Raw genomic sequence first — 27774 nt, 5'->3', positions numbered from 1 at the left:
TGACTCCTTTCTTTTCCATCCGGCAAGCTGAGGGAAATGCCATCAGTTAACAGCATAAATAATGAAGAGTAAATTAGATCATTTAAAACCTCTCTGTGATAATTCAAGGTGCTATCTGAACAAGAAATAATAATAATTATTTTGTTTAACTTGGCACTGTCCTTTTAAAGGTGTGTCCAGGCTATGAGCTGGAGGTGCGAATCCCAGCTCGAGGAGACAGTGTTCCTGGACCTAGCATGCTAAAAACCGAGCATAGAGTGGTGGCATGAGCAGTGCAACGGACTAGCTGTGTGAATACGCGGCATGGGTCTGTGGTCAGGAATACTAGCCCCTCCCGCAGCTCACACTGCTGCGGCTATGCTTTATTTTTAGTGCACTAGCTTGAGGACTGCTCGTGTAAGCAGAGATGACACGAGGGGAGGGGATCATGTGGGCACGTACCTCCCCTCCTCTGATTTGCAGTTTGGCTTGGACTGAGCATGCTCACACGGACTGAGCATGCTCAGTAACACTGCTGAAGCCGGCTGCCCTCACTCTGCCCCCACTATCGGCAGGCACCGGTCAAGTCAGTCTCCTCGAGCTGGGAATCAGACCCCCCAGCTCAAGGCTAGATGCGGCCTAAAAATCCATTTTGGCCAACATTCTCAGAAGCGACTAGTGATTTTGGCTGCCCAATTCGAGCCACTTAAAGGAACCTGATTTTCAGAAACTGCTGAATCTCTCCCCCTCTCCCTCCGGCAATCGAGTCTCTTTAAAGTATCTCAAGTTGGGCCCCAACAAACGGACGCTCCCCAAATCCCTTGTGAAAATGTCAGTTCTTCATTCTCTTCACCCGTCCGCGCCCCTTAAAAATGAAACACTGCTAACCATCACCCCATCTGAGATGATCTTTGTGTGACACGCACGGTTCTACGGCCACACACACCCGCCGCTTCAGCTCGAGGGCAGGCGTCCTGCAGGAAGGTGTTAAAGAGAAACAAAGAGAGAGAGACTTGAGGCCTGCAGCACTATTCATTAAAAAATAGTCAACAACCAGTGCAAACATATTCTTTAGAAAAAGGCAGTATAAGAATAAGTTAAAAACTAAAATGGACTCTAACAAATGAGTAAATCTACTGCTTTTGTTTTTTCTTTTCTTTTTCTCCAACAGACATGAGGTAGTTGTGTTGTTAAGGAGGAAAAAATAAAGAGAGAAGTAGTAAAAATGCTACTCTATACCACACGCTATTCCACTTTATAAAATTAAATAATATAAAGATGCTCCGAGGAAATAAAAATACATTGTCGTACATTAAAAGGAGAGAGACGTACCTAAAACACTAGGTACAAGAACCTACATAACACAAAGTCCAGCGTGGCGAAGTGACCGAGAGGCTGGAGAAGGTTCTGTATAGTACAAGTTGTTAGAGGCACTCGCAGAGTGTGTAATAAAAGGCCACTACATCAGCCTGCTAGTAATATTTACTGTGGTAGTGTTCAAAGGGATCTTTAAAATCATTTCAACCACGGGCGAGCTGAGAAGGCCGCTGGCTACAGCGAAGTGCGTTTCCGCTGGTGTTTGTCTCAACGCCTTCGGGTGCTTGTTTCACAAAACGCATCGGAAAGCTGCCGAGGGTTAGGCGGGGCTGGGGCAGAGCGACACTGGAGAAGATACGCGTATGTATTCACCCACTTTCCACCATTCAAAATGGCCTGGCGCTCCCCATCGTGGAATAAACCGACACGGCGGCACAGGTTGAGGGCAGAAGGTTTTGGTTTAGTCACTTCAATGGGAGTTGGACAGGGCCCACAGCAATCTACGGATTGATTGATTTACTGTGTATTTAGTGCTCTTCACATGTTCAGGGGCCGGAGCCTCCGAGGCGCTGAGTCCCTCCAGCTCCCACCGAATTCACTGTGGGGGAGGGTGCACAGAGTATCTCTCCAGATCGGGCCCATAGTAACACACACGTACTTCTTCTAGCTCTCCCATGATCAAAATCAGCTTAATTTCCTCTTTAATGGTTATGGACATGTGTCACGTTCTCAGATGCTGAGGATGAATTGATTAGCCCAGAGATACTACACAGAGGGGTGGCCTTCTGGCCTTGGTACTTGACTGGCTGTTCGTTCCCTCTGCCTTCTTGAAGACAGTCTGAATCCCCGCTTTCCACAGAGTCCAGACTTTCTCCATGCCTGTGGAAGCCATTGGTGAGCCCAGGAGTGCCAACGGCTTCCATTTTGTTCATCTTTCTGTCAGTCTTTAACAGGGCCTCCTGAGTCTGAAGCTCAGGTTTGCCTTGGCAGCCTACTGAGGCTTTGCTGCCCTTTTGCTTGGTGTTTAGGGAGGTGTGAAGGGTCTGGTCATTGGAGGGGAAGTTTGCTGGGTCGTGGTCCTCGGGATCCATTCCTTCAGTGTCCAGCATCTGAAGTGGAGAGTCACAGTCTCTGCCAGAGGCTGAGAAATCAGAATGGACGATGACCTCGGCTTCCACTTGATGGAGGCTGGTGGGTGGTTCACTTTTCATCACTTCGTTCTGTTATTAAGCAGAAAGCAAAGGGGTAAAGTGACTAAATTCAGATCGTTCAGCCCCCGGATCCCATCAAACAGCAAAGCACTGGTTTAACTGGAAGCATGGGAGTAATCCCATTGATTTCAATTGGCCTATACACATGCTTAAAGTTAAGCGTGTCTTTATATGCCTCGCTGGATTGGAGTCTGAAACGCTGCTCATACTGTGACATAAGCAATAGCCAAACACAGAATGGCTTCATGGCCTAACAACTTCCTGCCGCTCAGCAACGGGAGCAGATGCTCTTTTTCAGTGCAAGCAACTTCCATGCATCTCCTTTCCGGTCTAAAGTCAAGAGATGCTATTTTAACCCAACCAGATTTTCCAAAATGCCAGCTGAGTTTAATTGCATTTTCCATCAGCTTTTGGTAATTTAATGTTGGAAATAAAGCATGCAGCTCAGAGACAGAGCTCGCTGTATACCCAAAACGAAACACGTCATTTAAAAAAAAAATAAACACCAGGCTGTGTCATTTTAAAAGACAAACAATCGAACAAAAGCCTATTCAGATCAATAGCCCAAAGCATTTCCGGGCATTTGTCCACATGGGTTTTAGATGGTCGTGAACCCAGCAATGATTTCAGGGGGGAAAAAAATCCTGGGTTTTGAGTTTGGCAAGTGAGCGAGGTCGGAATGGCTTTCCCGAGATTGTGCTATAAAATATACTTGCAAATCTGAAGTCAACACACACAGCGCGTTACATTCACCTCCTTGGTTTGGATGGCTGATCCCCAGTGCAGACTCTGCACAGAGCACCCATTTACAACAGCGAAAGCGCTCTCTTGGGAATGAGTACGGGGGGCCTAACAGGATTCACACTGTAAACTGGGCAGGAGGACTATATCCAGATAATTGTACTCTGCACTTATACATCACCATCCATCACAGGGCCTCAGGATGCTTTGGAAGCCTCACAACACATATAGCTATAGACGGGGAAACCGAGGCACAGATGTGCAGCCACTTCCATAGGTCAGTGGGTCAGCGGCAGAATGGGGACTAGACCCCAAGATCCTAGCAAACTAGACCAGGAGGTGGCTTAAAGGTTCAGCTCAGTGACATTAAATGGAATACCAGGATGGCCAACGCTAAGCATTCAAAAATGATGAATCAGGTTTCAAAAAATAATGAGAGCTTTAAAAAATGACAAGTGTGGGGGTTTCTTTTTATTTGCCTTTGGTTTTGAGCCTTGAGAGTTCATGTTTTCAAGCATGAGAGGCTAGAAATGTACTTTTTAAAAAAAAATAACGGAAGCTGAGATTCTCACATAATCACATGACTTTACGAGCAGGGACATTAAGAAACCCCCCAACAAATATAGCAACCAGGATGAACTGTGAGAGTTGGCAAGGCTATAACAACAATAGTAATAATAACTTGCTCTGACATCGCACTTTTCATCAGTAGATCTCAAAAGGGCTTTACAAAGGAGGTCAGCATCATCTCCATTTTAAAGCTGGGGAAACTGAGGCACAAAGCATTGTTGAACTTTCTCGTGGTCACCCAGCAGGCCAATAGCCAAGCCAGGAATAGCACCCAGATGTCCTGAGTCCTAGTCCTTTGCTCTACCCCCTAGGCAACACTATCTACAATAACATAGATGCCTTCAGATTCTTAAGGATATTCCCCGTGTCCTTAGCTATCAAATACTGAAAGACGTACATTGCAACGATTCCACAAAGACAAAGGCCGAGATTTTCAAAAGTCCAAAGGATTTTAGATGCTCAAAGGAACAGATTTGCAGAAGGTGCATGCTCAGCACTTTCCAAATATCAGGCCCCTTTACGACATCTGAAGTTGGGCCCCCAAAACATGAGGCATCCAAGCTGACTATTCACTTTTGAAAATGCTGGGCCACCCTGTACAAGCAGAGCAATATTTGCTAGTTACCTTCACTCATTTCACTCATGCAACATTTAAACAGTCCCCTAAATACCTGGGTCCTTTGTATTTATTTTTAAGCAGGGTGTTACTGTATTAGACGACAATTTGATAATTAATAAGATTTCTCTATTTTGGAAGCCCATAGAGAATCTCTGAGACAACTAGCTTTAAAATCTTTCCAATGCTTATTGTCTTTGCTGGTTAACAACTTCACTTACTAAAAGGAAATCCAAACCAAGGAAGTGAACTATCTTATGTGTAACTCTCCAGCTTCCTATTTAAGCCAATTTTGTGAACATTTACATATTTTAACACTTCTTTCCTTTTGTTGACAAACTCTGATGGGTAGCTAAACTGTGATGTAAATGACACTCTGTAATTGGGTTGTAAAACATTGTCTCAACTCGCTACACAACATTAATTACATCCTGTGTATAACTGATTTTCACACTGCTTTCTAGGAAGGAAACATAGAATATATGAGGTGGTACTTATTAGAGGAGAGAAGACAAAATCTTAAAGCAACACCAGGCAAATCTCTTGGTATATAGAGTCAATCTGAGTTTATATCAAATTGTTTCAAGGGAGCTGTGACACAGATTATGATCCTAGTGAATGCTTCATTGGACTAAATCAGTACTCCCAAGTTTGAGAAAGCAACATCGGAAATGTTAATGTTGATTTTCAATAAGTCTTGGAACACCGGGGAAGTTCCAGACGACTGGAAGAAAGCTAATGTTGTGCCAATATTTAAAAAAGGGTAAAAGGAATGACCCAGGTAATTATAAGGCCTCTATCAGCCTAACATTAATCCCGGGCAAGATAATGCAGCAGCTGATATGGGACTCGATTAATAAAGAATTAAAGCTGCTAATGTCATTAATGCAAATCAACAAGACTTTATGGAAAATAGATCCCATCAAACAAACTTGATATCTTTTTTTAAATGAGATTACCAGTTTGGCTGCTGGGGTAATAGTACTGATGTAATACACTGAGATTTCTGTAAGGCGTTTGACAGTACTGCACAACATTTTGATTTAAAAACTAAAACTATATGAAATGAACATGGCACACATTAAATGGATTAAAAACTGGCTAATGGATAGGTCTCAAAATGTAATTGTAAATGGGGAATCATTGCGTGAGGTTCCGCACGGATCAGCTCTTGGCCCAACGCTATTTAACATTTTTATCAATGACCTGGAAAAAAATATAAAATCATCACTGCTAAAATCTGCAGATGACACAAAGATTGGGGAAGGGGTAAATAAGGAAGAGGACAAGTCAGTGATTCTGAATCACTTGGTAAACTGGGTACATGCAAACAGTATGTGTTTTAATACAGCTAAATGTAGATGGATACATCTGGGAACAAAGACAGTCCGTCAGACTTACAGGATGAGGACTATCTTGGGAAGCAGTGACTCTCCAAAAGATTTGGGTGGAGAGGTGGATAATCAGTTGAACAAGAGCGCCCAAATGACTCTGTGGCCAAAAGGGCTAATGTGATCCTGGGATGCATAAATAGGGGAATCTCTAGTAGGAGCAGAGAGGTTAGTTTTCCTCTATCTTTTGGCACCAATGCGACTGCTGCTGGAATATTGTGTCCAGTTCTGGTGCCCACTGTTCACAAAGGGTGCTGTTAAATTGGAGAGGATTCAGAGAAAAGCCACAAGAATGACTAAAGGATTAGAAAGATGGACTTAGCAATAGACTCACAAGCTCAATCTGTTTAGCTTAACGAAGAGAAGGTGAAGGGGTGACTTGATCACAGTCTATAAGTATCTACATGGGAAACAAATGTTTAATAATGGGCTCTTCAACCTAGCAGAGAAAGCTAAAACACGATCCAATGGCTGGACACTGAAGCTAGACAAATTTAGACTGGGAATAAGTTGTAAATTTATAATGATGCGAGTAATTAACCACTGGAACAATTTACCAAGCATCGTGGTGTATTCTCCTTTGCTGACCATTTTTAAATCAAGATTGGATGTTTTTCTAAAAGATTTGGGCTAGGAATTCATTTTGGGAAGCCCTATGGCCTGTTTTATATAGAAGGCCGGACTAGATTATCACAGTGCTCCTTTCTAGGGTTGGAATCTATGATTTTCTCCTGATCTGTAGACATAAGGATCAGGGAAATTGCTTTACACTACCTTTCAAAGGAATTTAACATAACCCTTGATTTATGAGTCTTTCTATAGGCAAAAATGCTATTCCTTCTCTAGGTTGGGATACAATAGATCTCAGTATCTTTCAGTGCTGGGTATTGTCGATCCTAACTCGTTTCACATGTAGTTTACTGCACTGCTACGTAAAAAAAATCAAGTCTTTTTCCTGGAGCTTGATTCCTGTCCCTCAGATGAGATTCCTGCAGCCTCTCCATCTGATTAACAAGGAATCTGCTCCCATCCCACCTTGGCCACCAATTCAAGACCTCAAGGACTGGAGAAAGTATGTGAGAACATGGGGATTGCTGGATCTCTGAGAAAGAAACAGAGGACTCCCTGAAAATAAAACAACTTTTCCCTATGTGTGCCAGTCACACATTACATGCAGTGTTATACTTGGGCAACGGAACAAAAGCCATAATCAGCAAACTGAGACTATAAGGGGAAAATATTTTCTCTCCCTCTACAAGCAGGGGAAAAGACGAAGGGATACATAACAAATGTAGTGTAGCACACAAGCTGCTAACACTAAAATACCAAAGACACCCACCGTAACAGCATCATAAACCAAGGCTTGTAGCAGAAGCTTTTGTCCTGCATTAGACGGAGGCTTCAGTGTTCCATTCACAGCAGCGGCAGACTCTTTTGTAACAGCATCTCCATATCTGGCTATGCTATGTGTCCAGTTCTGGTTAATTGATTTATTCCAAGTGGACTGCAGAATAAAAAGGAAAGCAATGATCAGATTACTTCTGTGAGACAGATTCTTATCCCTCCAAACCTGACAGAACCGGCAGTTTAACACACAAAAATGAAGTTGGAGAAATACCATATTGCTTAAAGATGTCGGTTAAATGCCGCAAAGGCACTCCCAATGACGTCAAAATAAGAGCGCTGACCCTGACAAACTGACATGATCGCCACAGGACACAAGGGTTCAGTGCACTGATTTGTTAGGGTTTGATGCAGAGCAAGTGGATAAGTGTTTTCTTAGCTCTGACCCAATATTTCTACTACCGTTCTTTTTGTGTCACATCACAAAAAGAGCCTATGATCCACATCTAGTAAAGGGGTCTCCATTGATTTCATAGATTTTAAGACCAATAGGATAATGTATCACGTAGCACCACACTGCATGCCTCTTCCTTTTGAAGGCCTGATTCAAAGCCCAATGAAGTCAGTGGGAAAATGCTGTTTTATCTCCATGGATTTGGCACCAGACTCTACTGCATGTACCTTCCAAGACACTATTGGATCAGAGGCAGTGGGAATAATACTCTACTCTTCTGTAGCTATCTCCATATAATGATCTCAAAGCACTTTATGCAGGTGGATAAAGATGATCATCTCCATGTTATATGTGAAGAAACTCAGGAACCGGGGTGGTTAACTGGCTTGCCTAACATCAAATAGTGGCTCAGTAGGAAAGTTAGTATTAGAATGCAAGTCTCCAATACACCACTCTGCCTCTCTTTGTCAAAGTTTCCCCATAACAGTTGGGACCTATTAGCATTTTATTATTTGGGCTTTTCCATTTTGCAAGTTTTACATAAGGAAGGATCACATTTTGAGCCAAATCTTCAGCTGATCTTCTGCCCAGCTTCCCCTTACGTATATTTATGCAAAAATTGCACATTTACATCTATTCGCCCACATTTTGCTAGTACAAAAACCCATCTGGGAAATGTTTAACGCCTGGCATGTGCAAAGAGTTAGAATGCACCCCTGCAAACTCCATTAAGGCAAATGAGTTTTACATTTTAACCCTTGTGCATGCAGGTGTTCAAATGTGCAGGTAAGGGTTTGTACTTGAAACATGCAGCATACACATGTGTATGTGTGCGCAGTTTTGAATGGACACGGGTAGAGGCTGAGGAAGCAGTTGGGTTACTTTTGAAATGCACTGTAATAGAAAGTGATACACACTGGCCAATTTATAGGCACACACTTCGTTAGCAAAATGGTTAACGAAGTTCAGCAATTATACCAAAATGGAACGGTCTAAGCCAATCAGCGGCAGGAAAGCTGCACAGTTACTGACTCACTGATGGACACGGCTGGTTGCAGTACTTGCACAGTATGCAAATCGTTACACTCTCATTGGCAACCGTCTTTAGCACTCACCATCCACATGCCTACAACAAACATGGCTGCCACAACGTCTCGTTTCATCCAGCTGACTGAAGAAGAAAAACCCAATTACGTCTCAAAACCACCTCATTGTTCATTTCAGTATAATAACTACGACTTAAGGTGCTCTCTCTTGACCCAATAACAACTGTCTTCTGGGCTAACAAGCCACCTTTGACCTGGGTGTTACTCAGCTCAAGATACAGTTATCACCTCATAAATAGGAAGCAACATCAAATTATTCTCTGTTCATGTTATTTCATGGTAACAACATAGTAACTCTTCTGGAAAAAACAGTAACCATTACTGGCCCTCTGTGAGATTAAGCAATGTAACATTTCCATTGAGGACTATGAATGCTATTTGAGAAGTAACTTTCCCATAGCAATTATGGACATTTACCCATAATTCATCAGCTAATTCTCTCCAGGCTTGTCTTGTATTATTGACATTTTAACTACGGTATTTTTTGTGACGGAAGGATCTCAGCCAAAACTTGAGTTCTAAAAGGACGCTGTTATTATGATGATGGTGGTTTATCTACCACCGAACGTGCACAGCGCTGCGCAGTAAGAGAAAGGCGACAAGCCATCACTTGGTTCCTTACTTTGAAAGGCTGTCTGGAACTGCTTAGGAATTTATTTTCCTCCTTCGCGGAAAAAGAAAACAAAACAAAAATTTGTTTGCATCGAGATTTTTATTTGCAAGCTTTTCATGGGATTTTGTAAAAGACACTTTCTCCAGCAACCAAAAATGCAAAAAAAAAAAAAAAAAATTAAACAACTTTTTTTTATTTTTTAAAAAAAGACAATTTTTTACCCTAAAAAAAAGTTTAAATGAACTTTGTTGCAGCAATTGCTTTGGCCAAGGGCTGTTGCAGGACAGAATGACATAGGACGGCAGGTCAGCAGGTGAGTCACTGTGATACCTATGGCAATCTCCTGCAATATCTTTGGGAGATCTCACGGTATTAAGGTTGTGTATCACTGTGGCCAGGGATTGTCTGTAATTCTTTGGGGCCAGAGAGGGGGACCACAGACCTCCAGGAAGTAAGAAGTGTAGGGGGTGTTTCACTCAGATTGTAACACCCCCACTGAGATACCACTACTTAGAGGCTTGCACTGGTTCTAACTGGATTCCCCAAAGACCAACAGACAAAGAAAGGACTTTTGGACAAACAGCCTGAGTTTAAATTGACTCGGGGCCTTCCTTCTGATCCACCAAACAGATAGGACCTTCTTTCCTGGGAGGGGCTGGAAGATTTTGGCCTATTTGGGCCCTGTACGATTGATGGGGGATCTCTAGTAAACTTTTAGCAGGCGTATGGGAACTATTATCATAAAATCATAGAATATTAGGGTTGGAAGGGACCTCAGGAGGTCATCTAGTCCAACCCCCTGTTCAAAGCAGGACCAACCCCAACTAAATCATCCCAGCCAGGGCTTTGTTATTGTTCATATTATGTTTTCTCTGTGATGCTTTCAGCTTAAAAAGAAATAGGCTTCCTTAGGCCAGGTCTACACTACAGACTCACATCTGTAGAACTGCTTTGCTCAGGGATGTGGAAAATCCCTCCCATGAGCGACGCAGTTATACCGACCTAACACTCCACTGCAGGCAGCGCTATGTTGAAGCTTCTCCCATTGGCGCAGGAACGATCGATGGGAACAATCTTGTGTTGAGCAAAGTAGGTGGGAGCCCATGCAAGAGAAAAGGAGAGCCTTGATACAGAGAGAAGCTGGTTTACGGGGTACCTTCATGGTGGGAGAAGGGAAAAATGTGGATTTTATGTAGGAGAACGCATCAACTCCCCACCGGGAGAACAATTTTAGTCTACTGAAAATTAATTCAGTGATAGAAACAAATGGCCTTTTTGGAAATAAATGGATCTCTCAGTGCTGTCTGATGGCATTGTTTGCTTTGGTAATCGGTATTTGGTTTTGGGATTTGCTATTCTGCACTATGGAAAAAGACGCACTAAACAAGTATACTATCACGGCACAGTCCAGCTGAGGTTGGAAGGTGGTGTCAGACTGTTCACACTACGCTGTATGAATGGATTGTCTGCTTAAAGTGACGGCCCAGGGAAACAATGTGGTAGCCCCACCAATACGGGGACACAAAATCTGGGGGCATCTCTTTTTCTTTTTTAAGCAGACCACCAAGTTGTTCTTAGTCGAGCTTCAAATCCCCCGGGCAACCAGTGTTACCTTGTTTGTAGATCTAATTAAATTATATGGGCTGAATGCAATTTGTTCTGGGTTCTCATGGCTTCCCCTTGCAATAAACTGTTGAATGCACACCTCTGTACATGGGAAATGTGTGCCTTTAAGAGCTCAAATCATTTCACAGCTCAGACTTTTAGTTCATGGACAGAGGTAATTTCTTTGCAGGGCTTGATTTTACTGGGCAACCTTGTGTTTATGTTGACTCACCTTGTTACCAGAAGTTCAGTGTGGATAGAGCGACTCCACTTTTTAGCTTGGATGTTAAGGAGAAACATGGCCCCATTTTTCTTTAGTCGTCTATTTGTTCCACAAAGAATAAATTCCCTGAGAGCAGGAAAAGAGCAGGGGGAGGGGAGCTGTAAGGTTTAAATGGAGGAAAATCTTTCTCCCTTTCTCTCTCTCTCTAGATCTAATGCCCAGCGACTATATCACAAAGACTGCGTCGAGCTGCAAGAGCAAGGAGATTTCTGACACCAGCCTGACCTTGCATGAGTCATTTGACCTTCTTGTGCTTCAGTCCATCTGGCTGGAAATGAGGTAGAAATGCAGGACCAGATGTTGCACGTAAACTGAGCATTCCAAAGTCAGACTCTTACAAAAATCAGACGTTAGACCGGGTGGTCGGGGCTGGCTTCGGGCAGATAAAAATAAAATGCTCATGCACATGCTCGGGAGGTGCTGAACACCCTTGGCCCACTTTGACGTCAAATGGCAGCTGAGGGTGCTTAGCACCTCGCAGGATAGACCTCTCTAGATAGGACAGCAGAACCTCAGAGTTACAAGCTGACTGGTCAACCACACACCTCATTTGGAACCAGAAATATGCAATCAGGCAGCAGCAGAGACCAAAAACAAAAGCAAATACCATACAGCGCTGTGTTAAACATAAAATAGTAAAACAAAAATAAATAAAGCGGGGGGGGGAGTTTAAAAAAACGATTTGACAAGGTAAGGAAACTGTTTCTGTGCTTGATTCATTCAAATGAAGATGGTTAAAAGCGGCATTTTTCTTCTGCGTAGTAAAGTTTCAAAGCTGTATTAAGTCAATGTTGAAAGAAGAACCAGAATGTTTTGTTCAGAGCTGCGAACCGCCTCCTGTTTGTAACTCTGAGGTTCTCCGGTAATTACTTTGTACAAAAACCCCTACGGCCAAACCTTCCTCCCACGGAAGTCCCATCACGACAGGATCAGGCACACAGGGACCAGCTATCAAAGCTGTTGTTTACGCAGCAATGTAGTGTTTTTTGGTTTCTTTGGAGGGGGGGAGAAGATCGGCAACCCAAAGCTGTGGATTTCAGCTGCTCATTTTCAAAGCTGGAAATGTGCTAATTGTGGAGAGAGCATCTCTGCTACTGCCCATTCACAATACAATCTATTCTGTATTGACCAATGGACCAATGACCCGCTGCCCTCGCCTTTGTTTGGGTCAGCAATAATTAAACTAACTGTAAATAATGAGAAACCAGACAAGTGATTACATATAGCTGGCTGGGATGAAACACAACAAGAAATATTCATAAATAGCTTTTAATTACACTAATTTGCTCCTGCTACCATCTGCATGGCTTTCTTCAGGTAGGTCAATGACTGGTGGATTATACACTTTTTCCAGAGAACATATAATTACTGAGCAAATAAAGTCCGGACATTTCAGACTAGAAGGTGTATATACACACACTTGTGTTCCCATCTGTGCTATTACAGGTATCTGCATGCACGCACATGCACACATTATTAGAGATACCTGCACACACACACACACCCCGGCATTCTCGCACGCTTTCCTTGTAGGCTTCCTGTGCACATCAAAAATGTGGAAAGAAAGAGAACCCCCCGGTGCAATCCCCAAAGGAACAACTGCTAGCGGAAATGTCAATCTGCCATGTTTACATAGGTTTCGATGGCTCTGGGAACAGACTATTCAGTCCTGGCTGAAATTAGCTGTGATGAAGAGCAAAGTTTTTTTGTACTAGTCTGCTATTTTCAATAAACAAACAAACAAAAAAAAAAAACAACCTTTGGTTTCACAAGGCAACCATACACCATGTTACTCAAGCAGGTTCCGTTTACAAACAAATTCTCTCATTGGGGGTTAATATCTCCTAGGTCAAGCACTTGCAATTAGCTCCAGGTCTGTTTATTAAAGCTTAGTCTGAGAAGGCTGGGGGGGAGGTGGTCGGAAGTCAGGGAAATGATCTCTGGATTTTTGCACTAGATGAGCTACAGAAGGGACTGTCAGTCTCAGATTTAATTTAAAGGGGCAAAAAATCATTACCTAAATAATAAACTGCTCACTTCAAACAGGGGAAAGAAAACTTAAGCATCTTCCAATAAAGGGCAGATCGCAAAGAGATTTCAGATTCAGCTAAACTCTTATCAAAACAAATAAACTTTTTCATTGTAACCTCTTTGTAACGTCAGCAACACTGGTAAAAAAGATACCGGCTCATGTTTCCTTCAACAGCTACAGCTTGTGATTTTCTGCAGCTCTGTTAGCTGTGGATCCATACTTAAAACATTCACATGGCCATTTATACCCTGAGTGACAAAGGATTCTAAAGAACACGGCCTCACATCATCAGCCCACCCTGAAACCTTATTTGCTTTGGGATCGCATCTGTTTAGACTCGATTTAAATCCCAGGCAAGACAATGCTGGGAAATTTCAGCCATGCCCGTTTTAGGGTTAGAGTACCACACTGAAGAGAGCGGATTCATTACAGAAGTTGTGCCTCAGTCTGTAGAAGGGTACGACCCCATGTCATGCAAACAGACATCATGGTAGGCAGCGGGGATAGAACCCAGGAATGTTGGACCCCAAAACAAACCAAAGCTCAGACCTCTACCACTTGAGATAAAGGAGACTCTCTGTTAGCTGTCAGCAGAAGTAGGACTCTTATTTAGATCTGGTCAGAAAACATAACCCACCTCCGCCCCCCACTTTCTGCAAATTTAAACTAAAATGAAAAAAAAAATAACCAGGTTACATCTATCTCCCATGATGCACTACTCTCTACCCTCTTCCTGAGCCTCTGTGGTGCATCATGGGAACTGAAGTCCACTGCAGAACATGCCCCTCTGAAGAAGAATGGGGGCACGAGGCAGCCAAACTACAATCCCATGAGGCACTCCAGTCCTGTCTCCATATCAAAAATGTGCAGGAGTTGGTTGAAAATGTTTGATTATTGAGTATTCGGCTTGGGGACAAAGAGCTTCCGTGGAAAGCACACACGTTTTGTGAAAAATTTCATTTAGTCAAAAACAATTACGACAGAAAATTTTCATCCAATCCCACTAGACAGAGACAAAGCGGTACCACCCTGAGCCACTACATTACCCGCCTCATGTGTAGCCTGGCCTGCTAGACACCAAAGGTAGCGGTGTTTAGGAGGAAAAGGGAGCGTGAGGGTCAATGGTGGAAACAGTCAGCCTGTCGGTGCGTTCGCAATTCCCCCGCTGACAAGTGGAAACCAGCATTTGAAGGAAACATACTGCAGGATGGACAAAAACCTATCACAGAATGGACACGACCCTCCTCTGGCTAAGGCAGCTGCCAGCACTATGCAGGAGTGCCTCCAACTGGCCTCTGCTGACAACTCACCTGCAGAGGCAACCAGCTCCCATTACAGGCGAGAGGTTCACATGATTCTTTATAAGCAAGGAGAAAGGATGGCCTTGTGACTAAGGTACTGCACTGGAAAGGCACGGTCAAGTCTTGGTTCTGCTAGAGGCTTCCTGTACATAGTCCCTTTGTATGTCAGTTTCTTTCTCCGCAGCCTGGGTATGATATTACCTTCCTTCCCCCTGTCTTAGACTGTAAGCAATTCTCTCTAACTGCGTGTTGGCATGGAACCTAGCACAGCGGAGACGCCGATCTCAGTTGGGGCAGCTCAGTGCAACGGTAATATAATAATAAAGGAAAATCAAAAGGGAAAGCCCTAGATACGACTGCACGCTAAACAAAGAGCGTGAGTGTGAATTAATGGAGCGAGATCTACAAGCAGGGAAAGCAGCTCTCGGAACACAGCTGTAACGTCAAGCGCCAGGCGTTCCCAACAAAACAGACTTCTGGTAGAACGATTTAAAAGTCCAAGAGCCTGTTTGCTAGTTAAAAAAAGGTCATGTAGCCTTGTAACTGTCAATCTCAACTACAGCAGGCTGTGTAAGAGTCATTGCAGCGGCAACGTTTGTTACCCCTGGAGCTGTCAAGAGATCCTGACCAAGAATAATACCAGACTGCACATATAGCGCATGTGTCCGCTGAGAACCTCAAAGCATTTTAAATCAAGAAAGCTTCTGCAATAGCCTCGTGAGGCCGGTAAATGTTATTCATTGTATTCATTTTACAGATGGGAGATTGAGCTGAGTGATCTTGGCCAAGTCACCTCACGGCGCTAGGCCTCAGTGTCCTCATCTGTAAAATGGCCATAATGATACTGAGCTGCTTGAAAGCTACTGACAAAGAGCCCCATAGAAGGGCTAGATCTTGTTACTGGCACTCCTCTGCCCTAACCGTTCGGCTGCAGGCCCTTCTTGTTAACGTCAAAACCTGAAAGGAACGGGCTGGCTAGCTCCGTGTATTGATGAGGCAGCCTTCCATCGCTAGTCAAAGGGTCTGAATGCAAACCCAGGACAGCTCAGTGCAATGAGCTGACCTCTCATGTCAGTTCCAAAGGGGCAGGAATTCACCACACCCCTGCTGGGAATCTTGCTGGAATTCACGGCATACAGGGCAAGGAGCAAATGGCTCATGGAGACGGATCGACTCTCCTGTCCCTAAATCCAGCCTCCTGTTAACCAGGTCTTGCTTTAAAGCACACAGGCGTGGTAGGAAAGTCTGCCCTGCTGATGCCATGCTGTTCCCGTTCCCTGGAGAGACAGGAGATTTCCATCTCCAAGGGATTGTCCATCTGGCAGTTGCTACCATTGAATATCTTGCAGCCCATCTGTTGCATGATGATCCGGAGATGCAAGGATGGATGGATAATGCAGCAAGGCCACGCACAGCCCCAGGTTGGGAGCAGCCTGGGGGAAGTCACTCCTTGGACTGACCGGCGCTGGAAGCAGGGGAACGAAGGAGGAAGGGTAGAGTGCAGCATGCACTGGGCTCTTGCATCCTCTAGTGGCTGGTTACAGGCTTGGAGGAGGAGGAGAGGAGGAAGATGCCTGCCCTTCCAGCTCCAGTTTAATTGCCACACTCTGAACTGTTGCTATGGGGGAGGAAATATCTGGGCACAGAGCTCCAAGTGACTACAAGCCTATTCAAGGTCCTGCCGGAGACGCAGACAGCTCTCCTGCAGCCTGCACGGTGGGAGTTGGCAGCAGTCAGCTGGGCGCAGAGCAGGGACTTTGCGCGGCAGGAAGAGCTGGTTCAGTGGGGCCCAACAGCACTTCGGAGGAATAACGGGGCAGAGCCTTTCACCGCCGGGTCACTGCTCTGAATCCAGAGCCGCTCCGAGTCCAGCGGCTACTACCCGATGGCTGTTTGGGGCAATGGGCTTGGTGGGTCTCAGCCCAGTCCCCAGGGGACGGGCACCCACACCACAAAAGCCACCGGCCCAACTGGCAGCCTTGTTGGAGATGGAACTCCTCGCTGCCAACCGTCAGGGTGGCGGTGCAGTGCTGGGGAAAGGCCAGCACGCCCAGGGCGGGGAGGTGTCGCGAGCATTAGCCCTGCACTGTGGGATTACCGTCTCCGTCTCTGGGGTGGCCTTGCAGTATTTAACAGACAAAACAACATTTAAAGAGAGTGAGAAATGCCTCCAGTCTCCCTTTCATTTGCAAAGAGCTCAGGTCACCGCACAGAGCCAGCAAAACCCCCTGGGCTCCTGACACAGATTTGGAGAAGATGAGCAAACTCGAAACCCCAGGCGACAGTTCAGAGTCGAGCAACGCGGCAGCTTCCTATGCAGAGCAGACTGGCGCTCTCCTGCTGAGAGGGGCTTGCGCCAGGGCATTCTTCTAAGTCCCCCACTTTCCCGTTGTTCGTCTGCTTTCCACTCCGGGGGTTTTCATAGCCCCACGCGCAGCTCGGAACAGAACTCCCCTCTGCCCAAGAGAGCTTGGTCCATCCCACGGTGGTGCAAAACCCACTGTGAGACTGTGCTCCACTTCTACCTCCAAGTCTCCGAGCTGATGTCGTCACCCCACCTGCGGCAGGAATACCTAGGTTAAGTGCTAATGTAAAGAGCTGCACAGAGGATGCCACATGCAGCGTGTCACCAAAAAGCCCAGATGCTCTGCCATGTCTTTTTGAGCCACGTCGCCTGGCACCTTATTGACCCATTACCTGTTTACATACATGCAGATTCAGAGAGCTCCTGCAACACTTTGGATGCTCTCTCTACATCTGGGGTTACAAGACTTCGGACGGCAACGCCCCTTCATGCAGCTGTTCACCTGAGCACCGGTGGATTTACAGCTTAGCATCCGGGCCACGCGAAGGCCTGGAGAATGTTTGTGTCATGGTCTGTTTCCCTCTGGAAATTTCAGAGAAAGGGAGAAATGAGGAAAAGCCAGAAAGAATAACAATGCTTTTCAGTTCAGCAGCACCTTCCACTGGAGGCTTGCAAATCCCTGGGTAAGCCTTAATGAACTAAGGCGTACAGCCCACTTTGGTATTTACAGGACTCAGTTTCCTTGGGATGGGAAATGCCATGATAAATATAACAGCTGCAAAGGAGATATGTCCTCGTTTTAATGACCACTACTGTAGGCAAGTAGCATTATCACCATTTTATGGACGAGGAAACCAAGGTATGATAAGTGACTTGACAAAGGTCATTTAAAGAATCTGTGTCAGAACTGGCAGAGTCCTCATCCCCTGACACACAGCCCTGAGCTGTAACTGTATGGCCCTGCCTCCCTCCCGTGACCAAACAGCAGAAGCTACAGCTGCTGGATTTATGGTCCCCATTTTCTAAGTTATAGTGTCCAGATGTAGGTGCTTCCGACTGCACGCACAAAGCATCGGGATTCGCTCACACTTGGCTCACAGGCCAAGTGCACGTTTTTTAAAATCCAGAATTTTGGAAGCGTTTGTACAATACACGAACTCACTCTGTGTCGTGACGTCTCCCTCGACTGCCCTTGTCCAGCAACTACAATAGCCTGCTACTTGCTGCCCTCTAAAGGAATGGTGGAGTTTTGTGCGTTCGGTTTGGTACTGAAGATCCTGGTGCAATGTATGCTGATGACCACACTCTCTATATATTTGTGGCTAGGCTTCACCACATGTGCACTTTTGAAGACATGGATTCTTACATCTGTGTCCATTTCTTTGTAACAAAAGAATGTCCTGATTCTTCCAATGAAAACCTTCCGATACACAAGCAGGGATTCAAAAAAAAAATAGCATTTCTTTGGCATTCAATGGTGATTTTAAAGTAGTTCAAATGGGGCCAGAGGGGTCTGGAACTACGTAACAAAGTTCCCATCACATGATACTAAGGTACAGGGTTAGAATTCAGCTAGGGAAGAGGCTAGAGTCATTTATGAAGAAAACCCAGGAACCGGTTGATGATTATTGTAATGTCTATGGCTCTTATCTGGCCTCCATCACCACGGCATCTGGGCACCTTATAGTCTTTAATGTGTTTATTCACCCCTGTGAGGCAAGGCAGTGCTATACTCCCCACTCTACAGACGGGGAAACTGAGGCACGGTGCGGCTTAAGTGACTTGCCCAAGGTCACAGTGTCAGTCTGTGGCAGACCAGGGAACAAGTCCCAGTCTAGTGCCTTAACCATTGGGCAATCCTTCCTCTCTTAAGGGCTTGTTTGTGTCTTGTCAGCCACAGCTGGGCATTGGCGATGTGGGGACGTGCCCCATGCCAGCAGGAGCTTTGTACTTAACCAGGCTCAATGCCTCCTGCAACACCAGGGAGGACCGCTGCTGTATCAGCCTTTTCAGGGGGTAGCCTCCCTTCCCTGCCTCGTGCGAGGTCAATGCTCTGGGCCCGTGCAGCTGGGAAGCAGCGCTAGCACCTTACGCCTTGGCAGAGGCTAGTGCCACTGGGGAAAGCAGGGCCCCAATTCATCAAGGCACTTAAAGCACCTGCTTGACTTTACGCACACACTTCTTTGCTGAAGCAGGGCCCAGCATTGCAGAGTTTCTAGGAAGCTGATTGCGTCCAGCCCCAGCCATGGGATGGAGTGCGGGGGAGAATCCTTGCACACGTCCCTCTGGCATCCGCATTCAGGATCAGGCTGAGATAAGCCCCGAGCGTAGCTCTACGGAGAGTGCAGACGCCTAATCTATCCGATCTGCTGGCAGATTTTGTCCCAGGCATGTACACTGCTCCTTGCCATCCCCCAGGATAATGCAGATTCTGTGCTGCCCAGTGGTGACACGGATATCCCAGAAACATATCACTTACTCTTCCAGAGTACAAGAGCCAGGAAGTTACTGGCTGTCTGAGTTTTGTCTACTTAGCGCTTTAGCCTGCAATCTTCTGGCCTGCAGAGACTCTCTCTCAGGCATATCCCCTGCTCATCCAGCTTAGATGGACCTCGGATTTAATTTCATGGAGGAGTCTGGATTTCTGAAGGCTAGGAGCAAATCCAAGGTGCTGCAGGAGACAGCACAGAAGCTGAATGGAAGTACATGCATCGACATAGCATAGACAGTCTAACCATGCAGGCAGCTACGTTCTTGAGCCGCCAGAAGCTATGGCAGACTAGGACTGAAAGTGAAACATTGGCATTAGCCAGCCTCCCACTCAGCAGATTAAATTCCAGCCAGACCGCACATTTTGCAAACCTTTGATCTTTGATAATACATCTGCCGAGCACCAAGACAGGACTCAGATACTGAGATTTTGGGGCCCTAACCTCTCTCAAGTCAAACCCTGAATGGACTTTGATTGGCAGTGCTGCAGCTCTTGCTGCTTTTGGGAGCAGATCTTGGGTTTCTAGAGATTAAATTCCCACTCGGGCAATGTCAAAAGAGAGATGTAGATTTATTATCCCCACGAGGCAGGAGGAAAGTGACTCAAGATGGCAGTGTTACCTGCAGGACCCCAGGATCAGAGATCAGGGGCTAAGTAACTCTTTAAAGAAAAACATTTGTTCCTCGCTTAATAGAAAGGGCTGTAAAAAACCCAACCAACCAACCCAACCCAACCCTTAGATACTAACATTGCAAGGAGCTGTTCTTGCTACATTGGCAACCTCTCTCTCTCCTGTCTTTTCCTGCTAGACTTGATCCGATGGACCGTTTGGGAAACCAAGGTGAATGAATCGCTTTGACCATTGTGACGGTTAAGGCAGACAAAGAACGTGTCAGCGCATTCTCTAATGACAGGCAAACTCTCCAAGGCTGGGCGGCAGTGCTAGCCTCTCTCACGCCTTGCTTATGTTGCACTTAGATTTGATTAAAGTTTGCTATCATGAATACACCTTAACACCAGTGACATACAAGCATATGATTGATGCAAACATGAAATCCCATGTGCTCACAATGCGCCTGTTTCACTCAACCTCCTAATTACCTTACACACTCTCCCTGGGTTACAAAGAAAGACATAAACAGATTAACTAAATTAGGCCAATTAAAGGTTCCCTAATGGAATGAAATGCTTCAGACAAGCTTGAGAGAGAAAAGGGGGCAGGGAGAAGAGAAAGACGAGGCAATGTCAGGCAAATGACACAGAACTTGGAGAATACCGCCAAACACATAGATCCCTTCAACTGAGTTCACCTTCCTGGTATGTTTGCTCTTCATGAATATACTAGTGAACGTTACATTGATAAAAACTGCACGTTTTAAATGAACACTGGGGAGAGTATTTGTAGAAAGCATATGCTGAATTCGTGAATGCAAATATTTGCATTGGAAACCCGATCGTTAAACTTGTGAATTCATGCCCACAAGATCTCACAGAGGTCAAGAGTGTAGCAAGATTCACAAAGGGATTGGATCGCGAGTGCATCCACAGTATCAGACAGGACAACCCAATTTTCTCTATAAAAAGCCTGAGATATTTCTCGATATAAGTTCTCAGATACGGCATTCTGGCTTTGCTTCCGATACTCTCTTTTTTGTGACAGGTTGTTTTCTTTGTTTCTAAATACATGGAGATTCTTACCACTCCAGTCCAAAAAGAAATTTTCATCATCTTTTGCACTTTGCCAACAACCACTTCAACCTTCTTTCATGGATGGATAGATTTTAAGGGCAGAAGGGACCATTATGATCATCTAATCCAAACTCCTGCATAACACAGGCCACAGAATTTCACCCCGTCATTTCTGCATCAAACCCATACCGTCTGTTTGAGCTACAGTCCATTTTGATTTACTGATTGCCACAAGATCCTTGTACAGTTACTTGTCTTCAGTGGAAAGTCACGTGTCTTGGTCAGACTCATTAAATTCCACCAGGCTAGCAACCGAACCAGAGTTCTGACCAGACTCAGACGAAGCGGAGCCCACCACCATCTTTCTTACCAAGAGGTTGGAGGAAGTTCTCTGTCACAGAATCGCACTATGCTATTGTGGGGTCTCTGGATGGACGTGCTCTATACAGGGTTACAGGACCTGATTTAAATTCCACTTAAGCCAGTGGGTGTTTTTCTGTTGACTTCAATGGGCTTTGGACCAGTCCTATGAACACCAAAGACTGGTCCAAACCCAATCCCTGGTTCAGAATACCATCAGACTTTGAGGAAGCCTGGATCCAAAACTTTGGGGATTTAGGTTCATTGCTAGCAATCACCGGCATCTGAAATGATATTGCCACTGGCCTGTAGATACGCCAGGCAGGTAAAATCCCCAGCGCAACTCTGCATCTCGATCCATCTTCGAAGAAGAGGAATTCCTCTGCAAAATTTGCACGGCTGACCTTCAAGTATAAGAAGGTCTGGCTTTCAACAGAACCCTTGTGGGAAAGTCCATAATTGGATAATGAGGACCTTTCTATAACATATTTTTTTAACCATTCTATAGAATGTAATAGAGAATTAGATCCCTTCTATAGAATTCCCCAGGATGAGAAAAGCTGAAGAAAGGATGTTGTCTCTTTTAAATGCTATAGGTTTAATTTCTAAAAATCCCTCTTTTTAGACACCGCAGGGGAGACGATTTGGGCAGACTCAGCACAGGAAGGGCTGCTGCTGTCACCCTGCAAGGAGGAATCAGGCTGGTGGAAGCCAGGGTGAGCCTGTTGTGCCGTGAGCAGGCTGTGAGCCAAAGCTGCACAGCACAGAAGCACCCAGGGTTACAGGGCAGGCGGTGACACCCCCCCTGACTGGCCTGGGAGAACCCCCAGAGCATCACCAGGGTACGTCCCCTCCCGGCACTGATGATGACTTACACTCACTGTAGGAACTGGGGAATTCTTACCACAGCTGGATATGAAAAGCAGTGTGTTGGGGGGAAATCGCCCAGGATAACCACGTTATAGGAAATCTATTTGATACTACCCTGTAGTCACAGATACCCAGCATCACCTGATACAGGAGTTCGCCTTGCTAGCGCCACAGCCTAAAACGATCCATTCAGATCAGCACTTTCCAGTGCCTGAGGGGATCTCGGACCCAGACCCTGCAGGCAGTAGCTTGGTTCCTGGGTGCCACTCCAGGGGAACCGGATTACCTGAGCAAAGCAGTGGTTAGTATTTGCACGGGCCATACCTCTCTGATCCCATGGCTCCTGTCACCCGGAAGGCTGGGGTGGATGAGGTTGTGCACTTCCGTCAGCTCCGTGATGTCCATCAGGGGCAAGGGAACCTCTTCAGAAAGCGGGGACATGAGGGATTCCAGCTCATGAGAATCAGACTTGGTGTTGGGCGCGGGCGGTCCCTGCCTGCCCCGGTGATAGGAGGTGTGATTCCCTGCCGCTTGAGAATCCAGGCCCGGCAGGGACTCCCTGCAGGGGATGGGAAAACAAACAAAGGTTTCCATCTTGGTTGGCAAACAGCCCTGAGCTCCCCTGTCCAGCCAATCAATGTTGTCCTCCCCCAGCTTGGGAGCAGTGGTAGATGCTCGACCCTCTGCGTGGGCTGTTATCAACAGGTCTGGAAATGCTCTGCTTCGGGCCAGTCATTGGGTCTTCTCTGCTGTGTTAGGGCCCGAATCCTGGGCTCCTTTGGTCACCACTTATGGCCAATACCTCCTGAGCCCAGGCAGAGCAATCCTCTGTAACACGCACAGCGTGCAGATTCCACAACCTGCCCCATGTCCAGCAGATGACAAGTGCCCCGATAATGGGAGGGAGAGACGACGGCAAGGATGTACCGCTCACTCAGGCGTCTCACATCCCGCATGAAGTAGGTACGTTTCATCACCCCCGTTTTACAGCTGACAGAGGGAGGTTCGGGGGAGGGGTTAGTGGCAGTGCCTGAATGAGGCTGCGGAAGCTCCTAGCTCCCAGACCCGCGCTCAATCCACTCGCCCTCCAGGCCCCTCTCTAAAACTGCGGCTTCCGTCAAAAGGTGGATTTCAAATCACTTCCTCTACAAGCACTTTCAGGCCAGGTTCAGACTCCTAGGTCAGATCAACAGAACTCTGCCAATACACCCCAAATGAAGGTCTCATGCCAACCCACTCCACTGCATCAGGAAGAAAGGGGATCCTTTAACAGTCTTCCCAGCTGGAAGCTCACAAAGCTGTTCAGTGCATGCTTATAACTACCAGCCAGGCACCCAAACGCCAGGATGCAGACGGGAGCCGTGTTCTGCATACACAGAGATGAATAAAGGATAATGCGCTTTGGTAGGGCAATTAGCGTTCTATTTCGCTGCAAAAACAATTGCTTTCACAATGCAAATTAAAGAAAAGCTACTGCATACGCATACAAAATAGCAAAACAGACTACAGTCATGAAAACCCGTGCTCCTTAGCAGGCGTGCACCTCAAAGCACCATCAGAGGGAAGGAATTTTATACTGAACGACGTGGATTATCCCTATGTACTGCAGCTTTAACCGCCTTAAATTCAATTGCTCTAAAGAACAGCCCATCTCAACGTGGGAAAGGATTTCACAGGCCTTTTTGTCCTGCTGCACACTGGTGCTTTTCTCTCTTTACTGTCCGGTTAATGCAATGCATACCTCTGCTTGCTGCTGCGGAAACTGGCACACATACAAAAGAGTATGCAGAGGAGACCTAAGCAGACTCCCACGATGATCCCGGTGACTGAGTGGATATCCAGGGCATCTAGTAGGTGAAGGACAGAGTCAAGTCAGCGTCTCAAACACTAACAGGAAGACGACGAAGAGCATCCGGTGCATTGGGAAAAGTGTCAATTGCGTTGCAGCAGCCTTTGGATGCGTATATATAAAATGGGCCTGAGGCACAGATTATTGATCCAGATCTAGTGTTCCCCAAAGCCCAGGGGAAGTGAGATGAGTGGACCCAAGTTGGGCTCATATCTAATCATAGAATCATAGATGATCAGGGTTGGAAGGGACCTCAGGAGGTCATCTAGTCCAACCCACCATTCAAAGCAGTGCCAACCCCAGCTAAATCACCCCAGCCAGGGCTTTGTCAAGCTGGGCCTTAAAAACCTCTAAGGATGGAGATTCCACCACTTCCCCAGGTAACCCATTCCAGTGCTTCACCACCCTCCTAGTGAAAAAGCTTTTCCTAATATCCAAACTAGACCTCCCCCATTGCAGCTTGAGACCATTGCTCCTTGTTCTGTCATCTGCCACCACTGAGAACAGCCTAGCTCCATCCTCCCTGCAACCCCCTTTCAGGTAGTTAAAGGCTGCTATCAAATCCCCCCTCATTCTTCTCTTCTGCGGACTCTCTCTCTCTCTCTCTCACACACACACACACACACACACACACACACACACACACACACACACACACACACACACACACACACACACACACACACACACACACACACACACACACACACACACACACACACACACAAAATTATAAAAACACTAGGGGAAAAAGTACTTGGCAGTGACTGTTTAAGCCAGTGGTGAGCAATGTGCGGCCCCTCGGCTTCGGAGTGCGGCCCATGAGACATTTTGTTGAAAGTTGCTCACATGCATGAAAGAATCATACAAGATTTGCAGTGATTTGACAATCTGTTGCATTTTTGGCAGTTAAGTGGTTTTGTAATTTTTGTTATACTATTGTAACATTAAGTAATTTTGTAATTAATATTAATTACATAATCTACTGATAATTTTGATGAATGTAGTTACATTCACACATACAGTATTTATTTTTTAATATGGCGACACTGCGAATGAGCCACGCTTCCAGGTTGAGTCCGTCAAGCACGGCCGTGCGCTCCTGCCAACGGTCGTGAGTGGTTGTGCTTACCTCTATTACTGTTACCAGTCACCTGCCCTTAATTTTATCATAGATCTCTTTGTGTTTACGTGGCGTGATAGAGACGGAGGAGAATCAAGTGCAAGATCAAAAGGCACAGAGGAAGATGCAGCCGTAGTGGCTGTAGCCAAAAACCCGTTATGAAATATTCAGCCTGTATTAAATGTATTTAAGCTTATTTGTGAGGTCATGGTTAATGCACATGCCTGATTTCAATCTTGCGGCCCACTGAGATAAAGGAGGGCCACTCATGTGGCTCATTCACTAGCCTAGGTTCCCTATCACTGGTTTAAGCAGATACAAGCAAACTGGCATCTGTCTAAAATTCAATTGCCTCAATGCTACATAAACTAATATGGCTGCGGCAAGGTGGTGAATCAGAGCCAAATCCTGCCCCGAAAGACACATAGGCAAGTGGCAGACAGATGTCAGCAGGAGTTGCGTGCCCGCAGAATTTGCCTCGACCCCCTGCATTGGTTTAAGCATGTTCGTGTTCTGTGCATCACGCAGCAGGATCAGGCCGTTTCACACATTCGCTTGGCACACAACACGAAACGAAACTACTGACTACGTGCAATTAGGGAGCGGAGCTCAATGATCGGAGCGACTCCTCGGTAACCTGGCATGCTTCCTGGGGGAGTAAAAACCGGAATACCTGACAGCGTCTCCCGAAGGGTGTGCACATCCTTTACGTTCGAGTAGGGCCCGGATCCTACAACGGTCTTTGCTCCCATCTTGAAGTAATACCTGGTGTCGCTTTCCAACCCATGCACCTCGGTGCTGAAAATATTTCCTGATCAAAAGCAGGGGAGAAGGTTTAATGTTTCCAGTTTCAATGCTCTCAGAGGGATTGCAGAACTTTGATGCGTTCTCTTGGCTGGCAGAGGCTTGCGAGCAGTACACCAGAAGGAGTTCCCTTTTCTATCCTGGGACAATTATGTTTTAGCTAACTAATATGCTCACTAGCAGCATGGCCCTGCATGTGTGAAACCTTACTCATGCGAGTAATCTCACTGAAGCCAGCCTCTCCCGCAGCCAGACTTCCTCATGCTATCCTCAAACCTAAGTTCCGGGCTGGATGCAATTCTCTGGCCTGTAGCATGCCGGAGGTCACACGAGATGATCAGATGGTCCCTTCTGGCCTGAAACTCTTTACATTTATGTCATTCATTGGTTAGGCCCCTGGGCCACCCCGTCTGTGCTCCCATAGATTGAGCCCAATCTGACGCCAGTGGGACAACTCTCATGAGTAAAGTTATGCACATGCTGAAACGTTGGCAGGATCTGGGCCCAATCCACTACGTGCTAACTTTAATTCCTGATTAACACACATTCCTAAATATCTAACCAGTGGCTCTCAGTTCAGCTCCATCCATCCCCCAGAGATTTTTGACCCTTCACGTTTTCATAGATTCAGAGATTCTAAGGCCAAAAGGAATCATTGTGATCATTTAGTCTGTAACACGGGCCACAGGACTTCCCTGAATTAACTGCTCTTTGAATCAGAGAACAAATCTGTTAAAAAATAAAACCAAAACCCAATCTAGAGAACCCACCACGTTCCCTGGTAAGTTGTTCCAATGGTTAATTACCATCACTATGAAACAAGTGTGCCTTATTTCCACTCTGAATTTGTCTAGTTTCAACTTCTAGCCATTGGACATTATTCTACCTTTGTCTGCTGGACTGAAGAACCCTCTATTATCAAATTTCTCTTCCCCCTGTAGGCACTCAAAAACTGTGGTCAAGTCACCCCTTAACCTTCTCTTTGTCAAGCGAAAAAGAGTGCGCTCTATATATCTAGCACTGTAAGGCAGGTTTTCTAATCCTTTAATCATTCTCATGGTTCGTCTCTGAACCCTCTCCAGTTTGTCAATATCCTTCTTGAACTGTGCACACCAGAACTGGACACACTATTTCATAAATGGTTGCACCAGAGCCAAATACAGAGGTAATATCACCTCCCCACTCCTACTTGAGATTCCCCTGTTTATGCATCCAAGGATTGCATTAGCCCCAGCTGATTATCTATGTCCTTTTCAGAGTCACTGCTTCCCAGGATAGTCGCCCATCCAGTGTGCAGGCCTACCTACCTAGACTTATCTAGATATCCAATTTTATGTCTGGCCATATTGAAATGCATATGGTTTGCTTGCACCCAGCTTTATCAGTGACCTGTCCTCTTCCTTATTTACTCCTCCCCCAAGCTTTGTGTTACCTGTAAACCTTGTCAGTAGTGACCTTGTGTTTCCTTGCAGGTCATTGATAAAAACGTTAAATAGCGTTGGGCCGAGCACCGATCCCTGCGGGAATCTACTAGAAATACACCCACTCAAAACTGATTCCCCATTCACAGCTACATTCTGAGACTAACAGTTAGGAAGCTTTGAATCCATTTAACCCGTGCCATGGTGATTCCTTATCCTTCATTCTTCTTATTCCAGAGATCAGGGCAACGGGTGAATGAACTGCAAGACAGGACCAGCAGAGCTCTTAACTTCTCGCT

General features: G+C 45.8%; 1 protein-coding gene across 3 annotated transcripts in view; it reads right to left on the bottom strand.

The window, feature by feature from the left end:
- Positions 1-581: 581 nt before the first annotated feature.
- Positions 582-27774, bottom strand: part of IGDCC4 (immunoglobulin superfamily DCC subclass member 4) — a 174407-nt gene continuing 147214 nt past the window's right edge. For all 3 annotated transcript variants that reach the window (XM_067555562.1, XM_067555563.1, XM_067555564.1), the window contains 5 exons: positions 25924-26061; positions 24020-24125; positions 22603-22837; positions 7165-7329; positions 582-2516 (listed from right to left, as the gene is read on the bottom strand). In XM_067555562.1, the coding sequence (XP_067411663.1) occupies positions 1998-2516; positions 7165-7329; positions 22603-22837; positions 24020-24125; positions 25924-26061 (1163 nt within the window). In that variant the 3' untranslated portion in view covers positions 582-1997. The remainder of the gene's footprint in view (positions 2517-7164; positions 7330-22602; positions 22838-24019; positions 24126-25923; positions 26062-27774) is intronic.

The sequence above is a fragment of the Emydura macquarii genome, unplaced genomic scaffold (assembly GCF_026122565.2).
Source record: "Emydura macquarii macquarii isolate MOO-44397 ecotype Brisbane River unplaced genomic scaffold, CSIRO-AGI_Emac_v2 contig_1644, whole genome shotgun sequence".
Classification (NCBI taxonomy): domain Eukaryota; kingdom Metazoa; phylum Chordata; order Testudines; family Chelidae; genus Emydura; species Emydura macquarii.
This window is presented reverse-complemented; position numbering and strand designations above follow the sequence as displayed.